Source organism: Triturus cristatus, chromosome 3_1, assembly GCF_964204655.1.
Source record: "Triturus cristatus chromosome 3_1, aTriCri1.1, whole genome shotgun sequence".
Lineage (NCBI taxonomy): Eukaryota > Metazoa > Chordata > Amphibia > Caudata > Salamandridae > Triturus > Triturus cristatus.
Genome location: NC_140583.1, coordinates 811,110,471 through 811,127,760, shown reverse-complemented (window position 1 = coordinate 811,127,760; position 17,290 = coordinate 811,110,471). Strand labels below are relative to the sequence as shown.

At 47.8% G+C, this 17,290-nt stretch overlaps 1 protein-coding gene across 1 annotated transcript in view; it reads right to left on the bottom strand.

Moving 5' to 3' along the window:
• LOC146861089 (aryl hydrocarbon receptor-like) overlaps nucleotides 1-17,290 on the bottom strand; it is an 867,902-nt gene that overhangs the window by 307,818 nt on the left and 542,794 nt on the right. The window contains exon 4 of the mRNA XM_085645144.1: nucleotides 14,378-14,467. Coding sequence (XP_085501270.1) covers nucleotides 14,378-14,467 — 90 coding nt within the window. The remainder of the gene's footprint in view (nucleotides 1-14,377; nucleotides 14,468-17,290) is intronic.

The window sequence follows — 17,290 nt, the reverse complement described above, 5'->3', positions numbered from 1 at the left end:
GCCCGGGGTTCCGAGCCAATGTCACGTGTCACCGATGCCAGCAAGTCGGCCACTACGCCAATGACCCGAACTGTCCACAGAACCAAACTCCGAGACCCCGCCAGGTAGCTGCCGCCGCCCTGGGGGGAGAACAAATCTCCGAAGAACAGGAAGAATACGAGCAGGAACAACAAGAGTGGGAACCGGCCGCCATGGTTCTAGCGTGCCTAGGGGGAAGAGACATGGTCCCGCGGGCTCCCCTACCCGCCAACACCAGAAAATATAGTCAGTGGGTGAGCATTAACGGACGCCGGGCCGAAGCACTACGTGACACGGGGGCCAGTGTGACGGCCGTCCGCTGTCACCTGGTAAAACCAGAGCAGATCCTGCCGAACATTCTCTGCCCCGTCCGTTCAGCCGACAATTCGGAGAGTCTATGTCGGATGGCCTGCGTCCCCTTCGAATGGGGAGGAGTCTCCGGCATGTTGAAGGTGACGGTCCGAGATGATGCCCCCATGGACTGTCTCCTGGGGAATGATCTTGAGAGTTCCCCGTGGGCCGCCGTAGAAAGAAGAGAGCACCTGGGGATGTTGGGCCTCCCGGACTGGGCGTGCGTAACCACCCGGTCCATGGCCGCCCGTGCCATCCCCCGACCAGAAGAACCAGAATGGCCAGCACCTCCTCCCCCGATCGCTCCAGTAGAGGACACCGACCATACCGACCCCCCAGAGCAAACCCCCGAAGGGCTCACTCAGCCCCAGGACCTTCCCAACCTGGCTCGGTGGCGTCAAGAAGGGGGGCCCACCCAGGAACAGTTCCGTCAAGAACAGAAGACCTGTCCCTCCCTCGAGGGACTCCGCCAGCAAGCCCTCGCCCAGAGCGCAGGGGACACCACCGGAGCCCATTGGATCTATTGGGACAACGACCTATTGTACAGTGAACAGAGAATCGCGGAGTTAGGGGCCAGTCGAGTGCTGGTGGTGCCCCTCCGTTTTAGAGACTTCCTGTTAAATTTGGCCCACGATGTCCCTCTGGCCGGACACCTGGGCCAGGACAAAACCTACAGTCGCCTGGTGACCCACTTTTTCTGGCCAAAGATGAGAAACGACGTCCTCAACCACTGCCGGTCCTGCCCCACGTGCCAGGCCAGCGGGAAGAGCGGCCGCAAACTCAAAGCACCTCTGCAACCCTTCCCAGTTGTCACCACCCCGTTCGAGAGGGTGGGAATAGACATTGTGGGGCCCCTGGACCCCCGTACAGCACAAGGACATCGGTTCATCCGGGTACTGGTGGACCACGCCACCCGCTACCCCGAGGCTGTGCCCCTGCGAACTGTAACAGCCCCGGTGGTCGGCCGGGCCTTAATGGGGATCTTCTCCCGGGTGGGCTTCCCCCGAGAAGTCGTCAGCGACAGAGGCACAAACTTTATTTCGAAGTATATGAAGTCCCTCTGGCAACAGTGCGGGGTCACCTACCGATTCACGACCCCCTATCACCCTCAAGGAAACGGACTAGTCGATCGGTTCAACCGCACGCTCAAGGGAATGATTGGGGGGTTGGAAGAGCCCCTCCGTCGCCAGTGGGATGTACTACTTCCGTGCCTCCTCTTCGCCTATCGAGAAGTTCCCCAGAAGTCCCTCGGCTTTAGCCCTTTCGAACTCTTGTACGGGCACCCTGTGCGAGGGCCCCTCAGCCTAGTCAAAGAAGGTTGGGAGATGGCCCCCCTAAAGACCCCTCCAGACGTCTTCAAGTACCTCCTGACCCTACGCAATCAGACCAGGCGATTCAGAGAAATGGCGAAAGCGAACCTTGAGGCCAGTCAGGAGGACATGAAAAAATGGTACGATCAAAATGCCTCCTCCATCGAATTCGAACCTGGCCAACAAGTGTGGGTGATGTCCCCCACCGAACCATGTGCCTTGCAGGACAAGTGGACGGGGCCCTTCAAAGTGGTCGAACGCAAGAGCCCCGTCACCTATCTCATCGATATGGAATCTCCACGGAACCCCCTCCGGGTCCTCCACACCAACAGACTCAAACCCCACTTTGTGCGCTCGGAGCTCAGCCTCCTGATGGCTACAGACAGTGGAGCGGAAGAAGACTCCGAGCCTCTCCCTGATCTCCTGAAGACTCGTGAGAAAGATGGTTCCGTGGACGGGGTCCGGCTCTCCGATGCCCTCACCCCGGAACAGCGCCAAGGCTGCCGGGACCTCCTGCTGCAGTTTGCTACCTTGTTTTCCCTCACCCCAGGGGTCACCCCCTGGTGCTTGCACGACGTGGACACTGGGGACAGTCCCCCTATCAGACACCGGGCGTACCGCGTACCAGATCGGGTACGGGCCTGCATCCAAGAGGAGGTATCAAAGATGCTCACGCTCGGGGTCATCGAGCCCTCGGACAGCCCCTGGGCCAGCCCGGTCGTGCTGGTCCCCAAAGCTGCTGCCCCCGGCACCACTCCTGAGCTCCGATTCTGCGTCGACTATCGGGGCTTGAATGCTGTTACCAGAACCGACGCTCATCCCATCCCCCGAGCGGATGAACTGATCGACCGCATGGGGGCTGCCCGCTACCTCAGCATCTTCGACCTGACAGCGGGCTACTGGCAGATCGGTCTCACACCCCGGGCCCAAGAACGATCCGCCTTTTCTACCCCCGATGGCCACTACCACTTCAAAGTCATGCCCTTCGGCATGAAGAATGCCCCAGCTACTTTTCAGCGACTGGTGAACCAGGTCTTGGCGGGGCTCGAGGAGTTCAGCGCCGCCTACCTGGACGATATCGCTGTGTACAGCCGCCACTGGTCCGACCACCTCCACCACCTCCGAGAGGTCCTGCAGGCCCTCCAACGGGCCGGCCTCACAATCAAGGCCAGCAAGTGCCAAATTGGTCAGGGGTCCGTGACCTATCTCGGACACCAGGTGGGAAGCGGGCTGGTGGCCCCTCTGCAACTCAAAATCGCTGCCATCCAGTCCTGGCAGCCCCCAGTCACGCAGACCGAGGTCCGAGCCTTCTTGGGGCTCACCGGCTACTACCGGCGGTTCGTGAGGGACTATGGCAGCATTGTGGGGCCCCTCACGGGACTCACATCCAAAAACCACCCGAAGAAGATCAACTGGACCCCAGACTGTCAAGCGGCCTTCGAGAAGCTGAAAGCCGCCATGTGCACTGCCCCTGTGCTCCAGGCCCCCGACTACAGTCGGGAATTCATCGTACAAACAGATGCCTCCGACCATGGCATCGGGGCGGTCCTCTCCCAGCTGAACTCCGAGGGACTTGACCAACCGGTGGCCTTCATCAGCAGACGCCTCCTGGCCCGAGAACAGCGCTGGAGCACCATCGAGAGGGAGGCCTTCGCAGTGGTGTGGGCCCTCAAAAAGCTCCGGCCCCATCTCTTCGGTACCCACTTCCGGGTGCAAACAGATCATCGACCCCTGCAGTGGCTAATGCAGATGCGGGGGGAAAACCCCAAACTATTGCGTTGGTCCATCTCCCTGCAGGGGATGGACTTCACTGTGGAACATCGACCGGGCCAAGACCACGCCAACGCAGATGGCCTGTCACGCTTTTTCCGCCTCGACGAGGAGAGTCCCCAAGAGGATGGGTGACTCTCCCCGCCTTCAGCTGGGGGGGACACATGTTGGACAGGCCACATGAAGGGCTTGCTCCCTCCCCGCATGACAGGGCCCGAGCCCCGGCCCTCCAGGTGTTACCCACAGAAACAACCCGCACCCCGTCTCCAGACGGGACTCCTGCCCCCGGACATCTCTGTATCATGGGGCCGAACCACTACCGGCTCCCTCGCCCGGCCGCCATCTTGGACACTGCACCACGAGGCCGCGTGGCCTCAGCTCGACCCTAACCCTGGGCCTGGCCAGGCCCCGACATCCCGGCACCACCATCCACCCAGGAGGTGAACGGACCACTTGGCAGGTCGATGGGAGAAAGAAGTGTCGATGGCTCTCCCCCGCCAGGTGCCGATCGCCCCCCAGCTCCCCCGGGCGCTGGCTCCACCCCCCTGCTGGGTGTCTGGACTCCCTCATCCCGGACCTCCCGACCTCCAAGTGCGAGGGTCCGGACATCAAAGGGCGCCAGACCTATAACTGGGGCAGCTCCAGAGCAGGAAGGCAGTTGTATCCTGGAGTCGAGAGACACCGTGAAGAACTCATCCTTGACGGACTACCGGCGCTGCCGTAGCCCTGCCTTGTGAACTTTCGTCCTGCCTGCTGGCGCTGCCGCGGCCTTCTGCATCCTCCATCCTCGTCGGGACCTGCTGGCGCTGCCGCGGACCGTTGTGACTACCACCTTCGTCGGGACCTGCTGGCGCTGCCGCGGACCGTTGTAACGACCACCTTCACCGGGTCCTGCTGGCGCTGCCGCGGACCGTTGTAACGACCACCTTCACCGGGTCCTGCTGGCGCTGCCGCGGACCGTTGTAACGACCACCTTCACCGGGTCCTGCTGGCGCTGCCGCGGACCGTTGTAACGACCACCTTCACCGGGACCTGCTGGCGCTGCCGCGGCCCGTCCATCTAGAACACCGAGCTCGAGGATTGTGAGCTATCCATCATACCATCGCATCTACCAGATTGGTAACAAGACTGTCCCGCTACCCCCTTTCCCCACCAAGAGACTAGAATCGAGGGGACCCCTGAGTCCTGACCTCCTTGTACCATTCTATCGTACCTAACGATTGCTTATAAAGAACGTTAAACCTTATCTTTGTGTGGCGTACATCTGTGGGGGGGAAGTTACTCGTCTGTACGATCGCTGGAGACGGCTCTCCCCGGAGACCTCTCCCCTTGTCCTCGGCCGACCCTCCCGGTCCGTCTAACATCGCCTTTTAAAACTTCAGCTGCTGTGTGCTCAACCCTTGACCTTCATCAGGTAGATGTGAAGGGCTGGGCAGAGCCAGAGTAGTGACACTACGCTGGTTGTTTTATGTGTGCCTTTGAAGGGTACAGTACAGGGATAGAGCAGTGCTATGCAGTATGTGTGAGGCTAGTGCATGTACTGGGTGTATGAGTGCCTGTAAGGAATGGTTGTATGTCTCCACAACGCATGCCATTACATTGCATGCCTTTACTACGCGGTTTCAACAACGCACGTGTTGTCAAAAGGCATTACCCTTACAACGCACACTCTAGCCACACATATACATTTTCAACACATACCTTTACAACAAATTTTGTTGTAAAAGCATGTTTTGTAAAAGCATATGTGTGGTTAAAGTTGTGATTGAAAATATAAGTATTTTGCAGGTAAATGTAAACACTATTTATGTATACATTATGGCTTTACATTTCCCTGTAAAATACTAATGTACTTACTTTTATATATGTTTTTATATATACCACACACACCCCAAAACCCCTACCCACCCTAAACCCTTAAATTACGAATGCCTCCTCAAAACCCATACCCACTCTAAACCCTAAAATTACCCTTGCCACCACCAAACCACTACCTACCCTAAACCCTAAAATTACCCATGCCATCCCAAAACTCATATCCACCCTAAACCCTAAAATTACCTTTGCCACCCCAAAATCCCTAACATTACCCATTCCACCCAATACCCATACCCACCATAAAACCTAAAATTACACTTGCCACCCCCAAACCCCTACCCACCCTAAACCCTAAAACTACCCTTGCCACCCTAAAACCCCTACCCACCCTAAACCCTAAAAGTTCCCATGCCACCCCAAAACCCATACCCACCCTGCACCCTAAAATTCCCCGTACCACCCCAAAACCCATACCCACACCTAAACCCTAAAATTACCCATGCCACCCCAAAACCTCTACCCGCCCTAAACCCTAAAATTACCCTTGCCTCCCCAAACCCCTTACCCACCCTAAACTCTAAAATTACCCTTTCCACCCCAAAATCCCTACCCACCCTAAATCCTAAAATTACCCTTGCCACCCCGAAACCCCTACCCGCCCTAAACCTTAAAATTACCCTTGCCACCCCAAAACCTCTACCCACCCTAAACCCTATAATTACCCTTGCCTCCCCAAACCCTTTACCCACTCTAAATCCTAAAATTATCCTTGCCTCCCCAAAACCCCTACCCTCGCTAACACCTAAAATTACCCATGCCACTCTAAAATCCATACTCACCCTAAACCCTAAAATTACCTATACCACCCCAAAACCTATACCCACGGTAAACCCTAAAATGACCCATGCCACCCCAAAACCCATACCCACCCTAACCCCTAAAATTATCCATGCCACCCTAAAACCCATACCCATCCTAAACTCTAAAATTACCCATACCACCCCAAACCCAAACCCATACCCACCCTAAACCCTAAAATTACCCATACTTACCAAATACTTACATTTGAAACACATATTCCTTTACCATCCATGTCTTTACAATGAAATTCGTTGGAAAGGCATGCGTTGTAAAGGCCTATGCTTCGTAAAAAATTGCATTGGTCATGAGTTGTAACAACATTTGCATTGTAACAACCGCGTTGTGATGGTATCGCGTTGTAATGACCGCGATGTGATGATTGTTTCCCGTAAGGAATACATGACAAGAGATGTAGTGCTGTCCAGTGAATGCACAATGAGAGTATGTGCTGGGTGTATGTGTGCTTACGTGAAGTACAATGCGCAAATGGTGAATTGTTTTGCAGCACGCACATTGTAAGTGTATGCTGGCAGTGTGTGTGGTGGTAAATGGCACACCCTGGTTAAATATGAAGAAGCTTCAGTGCTGAACAGTGCTCACAAAATGAGAGCCCGATTCACATAGGGAAACTTAGACCAAACGTCTATGTTTATGAATTCACAAAGGGCATTTACGAGTACTATCTTTATGTCCGCACATGAGGAGGAGATCCAGTCCAATTGCGGACATAAAGATAGTATCCGTAAATGCCCTTTGTGAATTCACAAAGTCATAAATGTAGACGTTTGGTCTAAGTTTAGACCAAATGTCCAAGTTTAACTTTGTGAATCGGGCCATAAGTGCGTGTGCTGAATGCATATGTATGTGTAAGGGTACAATGCATGGATGTACTATTGCTGGGTAGTAAGCATGCTGTGAATGTACAATGACTAAGTGTGCATGCAATGGTACATTACATGCAGGATTCTGGGTTGCATTTCGGGAAGCCCAGGCCAGTCTGGTGAAGACATGAGGGGCAGAAGAATCCCCCTCGACTGATTTGTGTATTGCATTCCTGTGAGCTGGATGGGACACGCACTGGAGGGGGAAAAAGAAGAGACTCTCTTTACACTTCAAAAGATTGCTCCTTGATTCAGTGATTGATTACAAAAAAGGGCTCTGAACACATCTCAGGAAGAGAGATGGGGCTGATAAGAGAATCATAAAGAGTAGGGCTGGGAGCCTGGGATTAACCTTTTGATGTACTTATCACTGTGGCTGACATCAGGTGTGATCTCTGGTCACTCCCACAAATTGTGTTGTGGGACAATCAGCTTCTAAGTCTTGCTCGCTGTGACAGTCTTTTATGTAGAAAAAGTAAAGGAGAAGTGCCCACTTCAAAACAAGCAGAACCCCAACATAAAAATTTGAAGACTCATACCCTAAATTACATTTGGTGTATGGAAATGTACTATAAGGGGAAGTGGAGACCCCCAAATGTGTCATCTACCAAGCAGTCAGACGGGCTGTGTGAGACGGGGAAGATCAGCAACATTTCCTCCTGTGTCCAAGACTTGGGGCAAAGGCCTGCTAGTCTCCCTATTGGGCGGAGGGACAGCACCCAGGACACCATGAACACCTACCCTGGAGCCTAAAGCACCAGCGCCTGCCTGCTTGCCAAGACAAGTGTGCCTTGTGAGGAAGAGGAGAGAGTTGGAAGGAGAGAGGTCCAGTGGGTAGCCCTGTGAGAGGATTCTGAGAGTGAGGTGTGAGGCTGTGTACTGAGCGGGTAATTGCCCGTGTACCGTGTTGGCTCTGCGACCCCCGTATGCCAGGAGTGGGCCACTGCAGACTGAACCGAGAGTGAATCATGCAGGTCTGGGCGAACCTGTACCACCATGCTGCAGCGATCATGTATGCCAGAGGTGACCAACCGTATAGTTATCACTGCTGAATCACTAGCACCCATGACCGTCTCTGCATGGGTGCTTGCACCAAAAAAGCCTGCACCCGTGTTATCCAAGTAGAGTGGTAACCCCTTATGCCAGCAGGGGCTGCCGGTACCAAAGGATTCATGTGATTACCCAAAGGATAGACTGAGGCTACATTCAAGCAGGTTTGGACCTGCCGCTCAAGGGAACTGCACCTGATTGACCTGAGGGCAGCTGAAGACGGAATGTATGATGATACAACGCGTTAATTTAAATCGCGGTACATTACTTCGCTGCTTTTACAACGCAAGTTGTTACAACAACTTGCGCTGGAGGGCGCTGGACTTAGAAATAGTGTGATTTACTATTCCAACTCCAGCCTACATAACAGTAGGGAAGGTGTTGGAATAGTAAATCACACTATTCCTTAGTCTAGTGCGCCATCCAGCGCAAGTCCTTGTAACGACTTGCGTTGTAAAAACAGCGATGTAAGTGCATTGTTTTTTTTTACTGCGTTGTAAAGGTCGTTTTCCCCGAAGACTCCCTGGATGATATCGAACCGTTACTGGACTCCAGTTCGGAGCGAAAAAAGGATTTTCTCCCTGGTGGGTGAAGCCAATTTACCGCATCTTTACGAGCTGAGAGTTGCTCCAACAACTAAGATCGACTCCAGCAGGGTCGCTCAGGACAGTGAGCCTGCGCTACCGGGTGCTGCCACATAGGTCTGAGACGCCTGACTTCTCCCAACTGAACAGGACTCATGGATGCTCGCTACGCGGGCACCCGCTGTTATGCCAAGATCCTCCATGCTGGGAGAGTAGATTAGACGTGAATTGGGCCAGTTGAGCCCCAGGGGACTCGCTGATAATGGTGTTGCGGCACCATAGGCACTTTTTACTAAAATCCTGAAGAGTCTAGGGGAACACCCGAGTACGGCCTAATAGTGTGCATTCCCTGGAAGCGGCCACCAGCGAATGATGAATGGGGAATAGCCCTGAACAAGTTACACAAAGGAGGGTGGGACAGGATTTGCCTGGCAACTACTGGAGTCCCAACTTCAATGGGGATTGTGTTGTTACTTCTGAATGTCATATGCTTTTGCAAGAGTAGGGTCAAATAAAATACTTATTTTTTCGTATGAAAACATGTATTTGACTGGACATTGATTTTTTGTTGGTACTATTTGCACTTTGAGATATGAGTTGTGTACATTGACTTGTATCTAAATCTTCCCCCGAGGGAGCCTTGACTGCTCGACCACAGCTACTACTGAGAGTCAAATGCAGAAGGGGGACTTGGCTCAGTTGCTCAAGAGCCATTGTAGGTAAAGCCCTGGGACATCAGGATAAAAAAGGTCTCAATCACCACTGTTGGGCCCAGTAGCCCCTGCATGCCCCATGGCCTTCTAAAAGGGGTTCTAAAACCACTTCAGGGCACTACATAAATCTCAACAACTCAAATATGGGCTACATGGGGCGAGTACCGGGGTATTGTCCTCCCTCCCCTTCCTTCACAATCCCCGTAAACATTGGTACTGTTTCTTTTCTTTGGGTATTCACATGTATCGCAATTTGCTTGCCAATGCGGGTGGGGTGGGAAGGTCTGCGTAAAGTTTTCGGTTTCTTCTTCTTGGTTTTTATATAAGAATGGTACCCATGGGTGTCCCCATGTCTTGTACCATGTCCATATATTGTTTTCAATTGGATTATGTCGGGTGATCTCCCAAATGGTACTATAAAAATGCAATAAAATATGTTTTCCCGAAAAAAAAATCTCAACAACTCCAGGGTGGATTTCAAAATACACCGAAGGTCATTTCAGCATCTTGAGCCAGAAAAACAACCTAGTCCTCCATTACTCCTGTGAACTCTGGGCAACACTTTGAAGCTTGAGAGATAGAGAACAACTACTGTGGACATTCCCAAGATCCTGAGCTTGATTGAAATAGCTTGACTTACATCTGCGATGTAGAATTTTTCAGGTGCAGAGAAGTCAGAATTAGCTGGGCTGCATGATCAGTGTAGAAGACTGATAATGCTGACTATTTCACCTGACTCACAGAGACAATGTGCCCAGCAACGTACGGAGTAATACAGAACAAGCATTGGCATAGCCAATAGGTCTCGCCTTTGGGACTTTATAAGTCTTTAGTTATCCAGCACAATATCCTTGGTGCAACAACATCAACTGTTGCATGGCTAAACACTTATAAGGTCCCAAAGGCGAGATCTATTGGCTATGCCAATGCTTGTTTTGCTTTAGATATTGAATATAAGTGTTCTATTGACAAAAGCCAAACAAATGAATACAAATAAAAACAGCTGCACTCTGCAAGCAATTACTAACAGTACCTGCTGCACTCCGTTGACGCTACTCAAGAGTCTCCTGTTACTTAAAATAACCGCCTCAGTAATACCTAGTTCAATCCAACGTCCCTCTTTCTCCCATGCCCCCCCTTGTTACTTACCTCACCCTGCAGGCAGGCCACTGGAACTTTCCTTCAACATATAGGAAGCGTCTCTCACCTCCCTCACCAGAGTCTTCGTCTTCCTCAACCCTTCCAATCAGTCAGCACAGACCAACATGAGGCAAACTCGAGACCACAACCAGTGTATGTGTGATTAAGTTAGTGCACGAAATTCATTAATTTTCGTTGTGTTTATTGAAAAAAAAATCTTTTGCTTCTCTACGTCACTAAAGTATAACTAGATGCCAGTTAAACAGGACATATACATATATGTATATATATATATATATATATATATATAGGTATTTTCACAATATAATCATTGTGTGGAATGCTCAGTATTTAGGTGATATAAAAAGGAATGTGCACTTTAACTCATGAAATAAAAAGAAATTGCATTGCTTACTTCTTAAATGCACTGTTGATTTAATGGAAACTTTGCATTCGATATAAATTACACGGTCAAAATATACTGCCAGTATCTGAACCTTTCACTAATAAATAACTATTAATTTAAAGCGTCTGGATGCAGGAGTTGCTCAATCTCAGGCTTTTGGCTATATTTTGGCACAATGATCACTAATTCGGTTTTGAAAGGAGTCCACAGTGCTATGTTTTATTTGAAAGTGGTTTGTGTGTGCGACCCAGACGCAAGGGTTGTCAAGTGCTTTACAGAGAACTTGTTTGGCAAGATCACATTGAAGAAAGTACCGTTTTTAACAAAGTGTAAAAAGATCTTTATTTTGATGTTTTACAACATTTACAAAAATTAGCTAGGTTGGCCGTTAAGGAGAAAACATTTCAAATTAGGTGATTAATTTAAACAGAAGTAGGATCTTCAGAGAGTTCAGGTTCTGAGGCAAACTCAGAGGTATCGGAGAGAAGAGTAATATTCGTAGCAGATAGAGCCAATTGTTTGAGTAATAGTCTATCTCTTTCGAAGAATTCATGGGAGGAGTTTGTGTTTGAGATCCTTTAGAATCTAAACTGATTTAATACTATATTATCTAAAAATGTTGCATTTGCTTGTCATTGCTCAACAGTAAAACAGCTTTGAATATAAATTATAAATTACTAAAATAACATACCATAATTCAGCTGTAGAATAACATGTAAACATCTCAACCAAAACTTCTGGGGACTGATATTCTTACCAAAATATAAATCATGGTCAGCAGTTTATTCAGCCATAATCTCCAGAGTACTAAAAGCTATTCCCTTTTCAACAAAATTCACCTCTGGAAAACCAAATCTCTCTTTACAATAATTCCTCACAATTCTATTTCAAAGCCTTACTCATTGCAAGGACAGATTTTGCTCAGAAGATTGCAAGGGGCCCTTTTAGAGGTTACCTTGTGGCCTTTGAAGGTACCTGCGATGCTTCCATGGTGTAAGCTAGACTTTTAGAAATCAGAGTATCAGAGGCGGCTGGTGAAATTTATAAGTGTTTGAACTGAATCGTCTTTCCTGAATTGCTTTGAATGAGGGTGCCTATTGTGCTCAGCAAGATTTGGAGGTGAAAGGCTAGGTTCTGGCACCAAGAATTTCTTTTTACATTAGGCAAAATTGTGTATTTTGCATCAGATTTGTCCTAAAATATTGTCTCAAAGGTTATTGGTATAAAAGGTCTTTTCTAAAATGGTACCCAACAGTGTGTCTCAGATTCGATCTAAGTCATGTATGTCCATTTACCTATAGAACTATTGTCCATAAATAACTGCCTTGACTATTAGCGCTGTATGTGGTGTGTGATTGGAAATAGTAATGTGAAAATGGTGAGGCGCTCCTGTACAACAGTGCTTTGCTGAATGCCTGCACAGCGTGTGTGTTGTCCATGCCGAGAATGGTTCTGGGAAATGATCGGTAAAGCTGGAGCCCAGTCACACGAGGTAATAAGGGGAGAAAGAGAGAGCCAGAGAGCGGTAACTATAAAAGGGAGTAAAATCATTCATGCTCCGTCTTGACATAAATCTAGGACACCAGTACTGTGCAGGCTCTAGAGCCGATGAGCGTCATGATCGTACCGACCTGATGAAGAACTATGAAGATTTTATATATCAGGCATACATTGCTTTTTATACTTACCCTGTGCTTTTCAATCCACCTCTTATGTTAACAAATGAACTGTATTTATGATGAAGATATCAAATGGGTTTCCGTCAGATCTTAAAACCCGAGGCAATATGTATGACTTTTCTTTTGGGAAAAAAATGACAAATAAGGTGAAACAAGCATTGGCCGTGAGCAAAAAGAAAACGTGCGGGCACGACCGGGAGTTGTGTGTGCGGCACAAATAAAATTAAAAAAAACACAGAGTGTTGTGCGCGTGCACAGTGAGAGCGAGAGGAAAGCCAGATGGCACCGCTGCGAAAGTGAAAGTGATTGCGATCGCGATGCACTTAATGACCTGTGAAAGACAGATGGCGGCTGCGCACGTGCGCGCGAACGCAAGCTTGAGGCCACCAAAAGCCTGTGATAGCACTTTCAAAACCCGCTTACTAAATGTCTTGCAGAGCAGCGCATGCGCTGGCTCAGCGAGACCTAAAAACCAGGCCCCCAATAACATTCTAGGAGACTGTGCAGTCTATTTAACCCTTATAATACTGTCCCTTTCATCATTTGGTGTAATCAAGCAAGTGCTACTAAGACACTAGGACTAGAAGTTGACTATTTTATGTTTGTCTTCTGGCTCTGCGCCATGGCTTGGACAGAGAAGTGAGGTATTATCTCAAAGCGTTGTTAATTCTCATTCTTGCAAGGTTCCTTTTTCCACATTGCCATAAAGAAAACCAATCTGCTTCGAAGTCTTGATACCATGGATGTGATTTGACTCCTGGCAATTATTTCAATAGTTTTTTTCATATGTGGTTTCTTTGTTCATCAGTCAAGCACTTCCTGTCCTTCAGTGGGAAGTTATTAATAAAAAAGGCTGCCAAACCAGGTCTGATCATATTTGTTTAATTTCAAACTGTAGTAATTCACCATTTAAACCTATTTTAGTTTGTTCACAACTAGTATTTGCTTTCATCCTATGTTTCAGGATCTTTCTCTCATTCTTTCCCATGCTTTATTAAGTTAGATGTTCTCTACTCTTTTGGCAGGTATTTTCAACGTATTGTTCCTTCCTAAATGTATATATCTAGATTGTCATTGTTTAATCTCTTAAATCTATTCACTGTTAGTTATCGCTAATCTCTGAAGTGAAAACACTCCCAGACGTTTATTGCTTTACTCAACTAACACCAATCTAAGCGTGTCATTGAGTAAGGACCTGCCTAAAGAAACCTTTCAGTCCCTCACAGGCTCAATTGAATCAGAGAGGATGAATGTCTCTCTCTCACTGCCCATGTGAAGGAGGAAGACTGCCATGTTGAAGAAGCAAGCAGTGACATCTTGGGACAGGAAGGAACGATAAAAATAAAATTCCTGCAAGCACAGAAAAACTTGGGGGGTTCAATTCTGATGAAACACTTAAGGGTTATGATCAAATTGAAGAAGTATTTAAAAAAACGAACTCAAGTTACACTGCAAGAGGTTATTATGTTCAACTAACTGAAGCTTATTGTGTAAATTGATGAAGCGATTAGCAAGAATTATTTAGATTTTAGAAGGACGTTGAATCCCCCACTGTGGAATTCATTTAAAGAATTCTATCAAACTCCAGTGCCCACCGGATGGACGCATAACGCAGCTATTACTCTATGCAAATATTAGCATTTTCCTTCAAGGATGGGAATTCGTTTGCTTTCTTTCTGCACTCTTTTTCCCTTGTGGTACCTGTTCCTGGTGAAGCACGTAAAACAAGAGCAACGAAACTGTATGAAATCCAGATAGTAAGTATAATATTTACCACGTCATAAATCAGTACTCACTTGATTAAAGCCCAAATATTCTTGAATGGTATGTGAGGAATAAAATATCAGACCTTCAGCTGTGATAACCAGTACAAAGCCATTGAGAGCCTGTGAGGGAACAAAGGACAGAAAATTAGACTTCATCAAAGTTCAGAAAACATTTGTTAGTTATCATTATTATAACACACAGTACGGGATCACAAACTCATACAATCCATTGAAACTCTGTGCCCAGAACGTAGGGCCAATCAACTGTGAGGCCCACTAAATTGTAGATACCAATGTAGAACCAAAAGTCCCTGCACTATGCTGGGCTGTTCTGAGCGTTTCACCTTATTTCTTGTCATGCAAGTGTTTCCTCATTGAGTTTAACGGCGGGTGGGTGCACTTAGGATGCTTGAGGATTTTTTACATTTTACCATCAGAATAGGAATCTTTGTGTGTTCGCACATGTAGTAGGGAATGGTTAGTGTCCTCACAAATCAGGTTGCTGGAAGCTGAAGGCTGAGGGTTAATGGAAGAGAGGTATAGTGTACTTTGGAGTAAATGTACAGTGTGAATAGTGACCTGCACAATACACAATGAACAAAATGGGGACTCTACTTTAAGCTACCCTTTTCCATTGCATATGATACAACCTGCTTACTACTGTTTCTGGAACCTGCATTTAGTGCTGTACTCGGGGTCATTAAGCAATGGAAAGACTCTGCCTTGGTGTTATGGTTGGTTTCTCCTGAAGTTCCATAAATGTTTGGCGCCTATCCCCTGCCTTCCTCTCAGATTTGAGGAAGAAGTGAAAATGCACCCTACTCAGCTGCAGTCCGTGCAGGTAACAGCGGTGGGGTGATGGGGCCGAGTTAGGTGGGGTTTCAAGGGATGATGCTGAGGGAGAATTAATTATTTATTTTATTTTCCCTCTGCATCGTCCTTCGAAATCCCCCCTTACCCCTCCCCACCACCCCACTGCTGTTACCTGCACGGACCACGGCTGACCCTACTGTAGTTGGCTGCTGGAAGTTACACCAACACAGAGGGACATCTGATCAAGAATAGGATTCGGAAAGTTGCTATTGCTCTTCAGTCCCTTACCTCTGCGTCCACTGGCTAAGAACAAGCTTAGCAATATGGAAACCCTGCTACTGTGACCTGCACTCCAAAAATAAATAAATGTACTGCTGGGTGTGGAGTGGAGCTAGTCCCCGATCAGAGGAACAGGATACAGAGGACCGGAGTGTGTCCTGTGTAGAGGTCAAATCAAGGAAACAAGTCACAATGGAACCACAACAGCCTTTCAGTCCAGATAGTCAGAACTAAAACAAAGATATCTGCTTTGCAATAGCGTTGATGACCTGTAGGAGATATTCCGCGGTTGTAAGTGTAGGAAGGCTGCTTGACATTGACACACCAAGTACCATCACTTTATTATTTGTGAGAGCGTATTGTATTCTTTCCAGACCCCAAACAGGGCACAAGAAAGGAAAGGTGTTGTCCTTTTCCCTTCCATAATTGCTCTCATGGACACATCCTGTTTGCTGAGGTTGATTCAATTACAATTTGAACCATCTCTCTGCTGTAAGGCATTTCTGACGATATCAATGTTTGAAAGCAAACTGAACCCTATCTCTAAGTTCAGTTCCCCATTTGCTAGTGGTATTTACTAGATTCACTAGGACCCTCAGTTTACTATGGTGACCCACTGAAGTGAATACTTTGCCAACGACTATATGTAAGATAGGGGCCCCTAAAGTTCTGTAACTCCAGGAGAACTCTCTTGACAAAATACCAGTGAAAGCAGGCTACTCAGGTGGTTCATTTTACTTTGGAGACGTGTTGGAGCTGTAATTGTTCTCCTCCTGAGCAGGGCCCAGTGCCCTCAGCACTAATCACCTATGCCGCTAAGTTCTACTAACTCTACTTTGGAATTTAACCCTGGGAACCTGTTTTAGGCACCCTACAACCATAATTTTGCTGTGTTCACATTTGGGTGATGAAGCATTAGCATTACAAAATAAAAGAATATCAATACAGCTCTGCATACACACTGTGAACTTGGATTTGCACTTACACAGTAAAAATGCATCTCAATAACAATAAATGTAATCTCAACAGTATTTTAATCTTGCAAATTTTGAAACTGGTGAGTGATACAAATCAAAAGTAGAGCATATCCTAGTAGTGACAAGGTGCTACACCTCTGGGGAAAGAAATTGCAGCTTAGGCACAAATCGGATGCAGCATGTCACAGCCGACTTATCACTAGAAACATTTACTCAGGGACTTTTAGAGTCCACCAAATCATAACCCTATGGATTCCTGAAACATGGGATCTGCAGATGCCTTCTCATCAAGATTATTGAAGCACAAGGGCCATTGAAACTAGCAATCACTGCTGAACATTGGGGTCCTCCAACCTTAAGACAGGGGAACAGTAAACTCTAAACTTATGGACCAATACAATATTAGACTTAGAACCACTCAATCCCATGCAACCCCAAACCAGAGGTTTTGAACCCTACAATCAACTAAACCCTAACATTAGGTACCACACATCCTTAACCACAATGACCACGGATCAATAAATCCAGTGAGATCTACACACTAACACTAGGTCTCACTGAACCATGAGGGCCACTGCATCCAAGGAAAACTAATCCTTAGGAGCAAGTCAACTATAAGGCAGCTGTACCCTGGAGACTACTGAACTTTGAAGTGAACTCTAGGGATTAATAAACATGAGAAAATATTGCACTTTTGCAGTTTAGTGAACTTTAAGAACAATTAATGCTTTAGGCCCACTGAGCCCTACCCTTGGGCATAAATGTACCCTAAACACCAGGGACCACTAAATCCTATCTCTAAGACCTAATGACCCACAGTGTCCATTGAACCATGATGTCATATCAATCCTACAGCCACTGATTTAAACGCAAA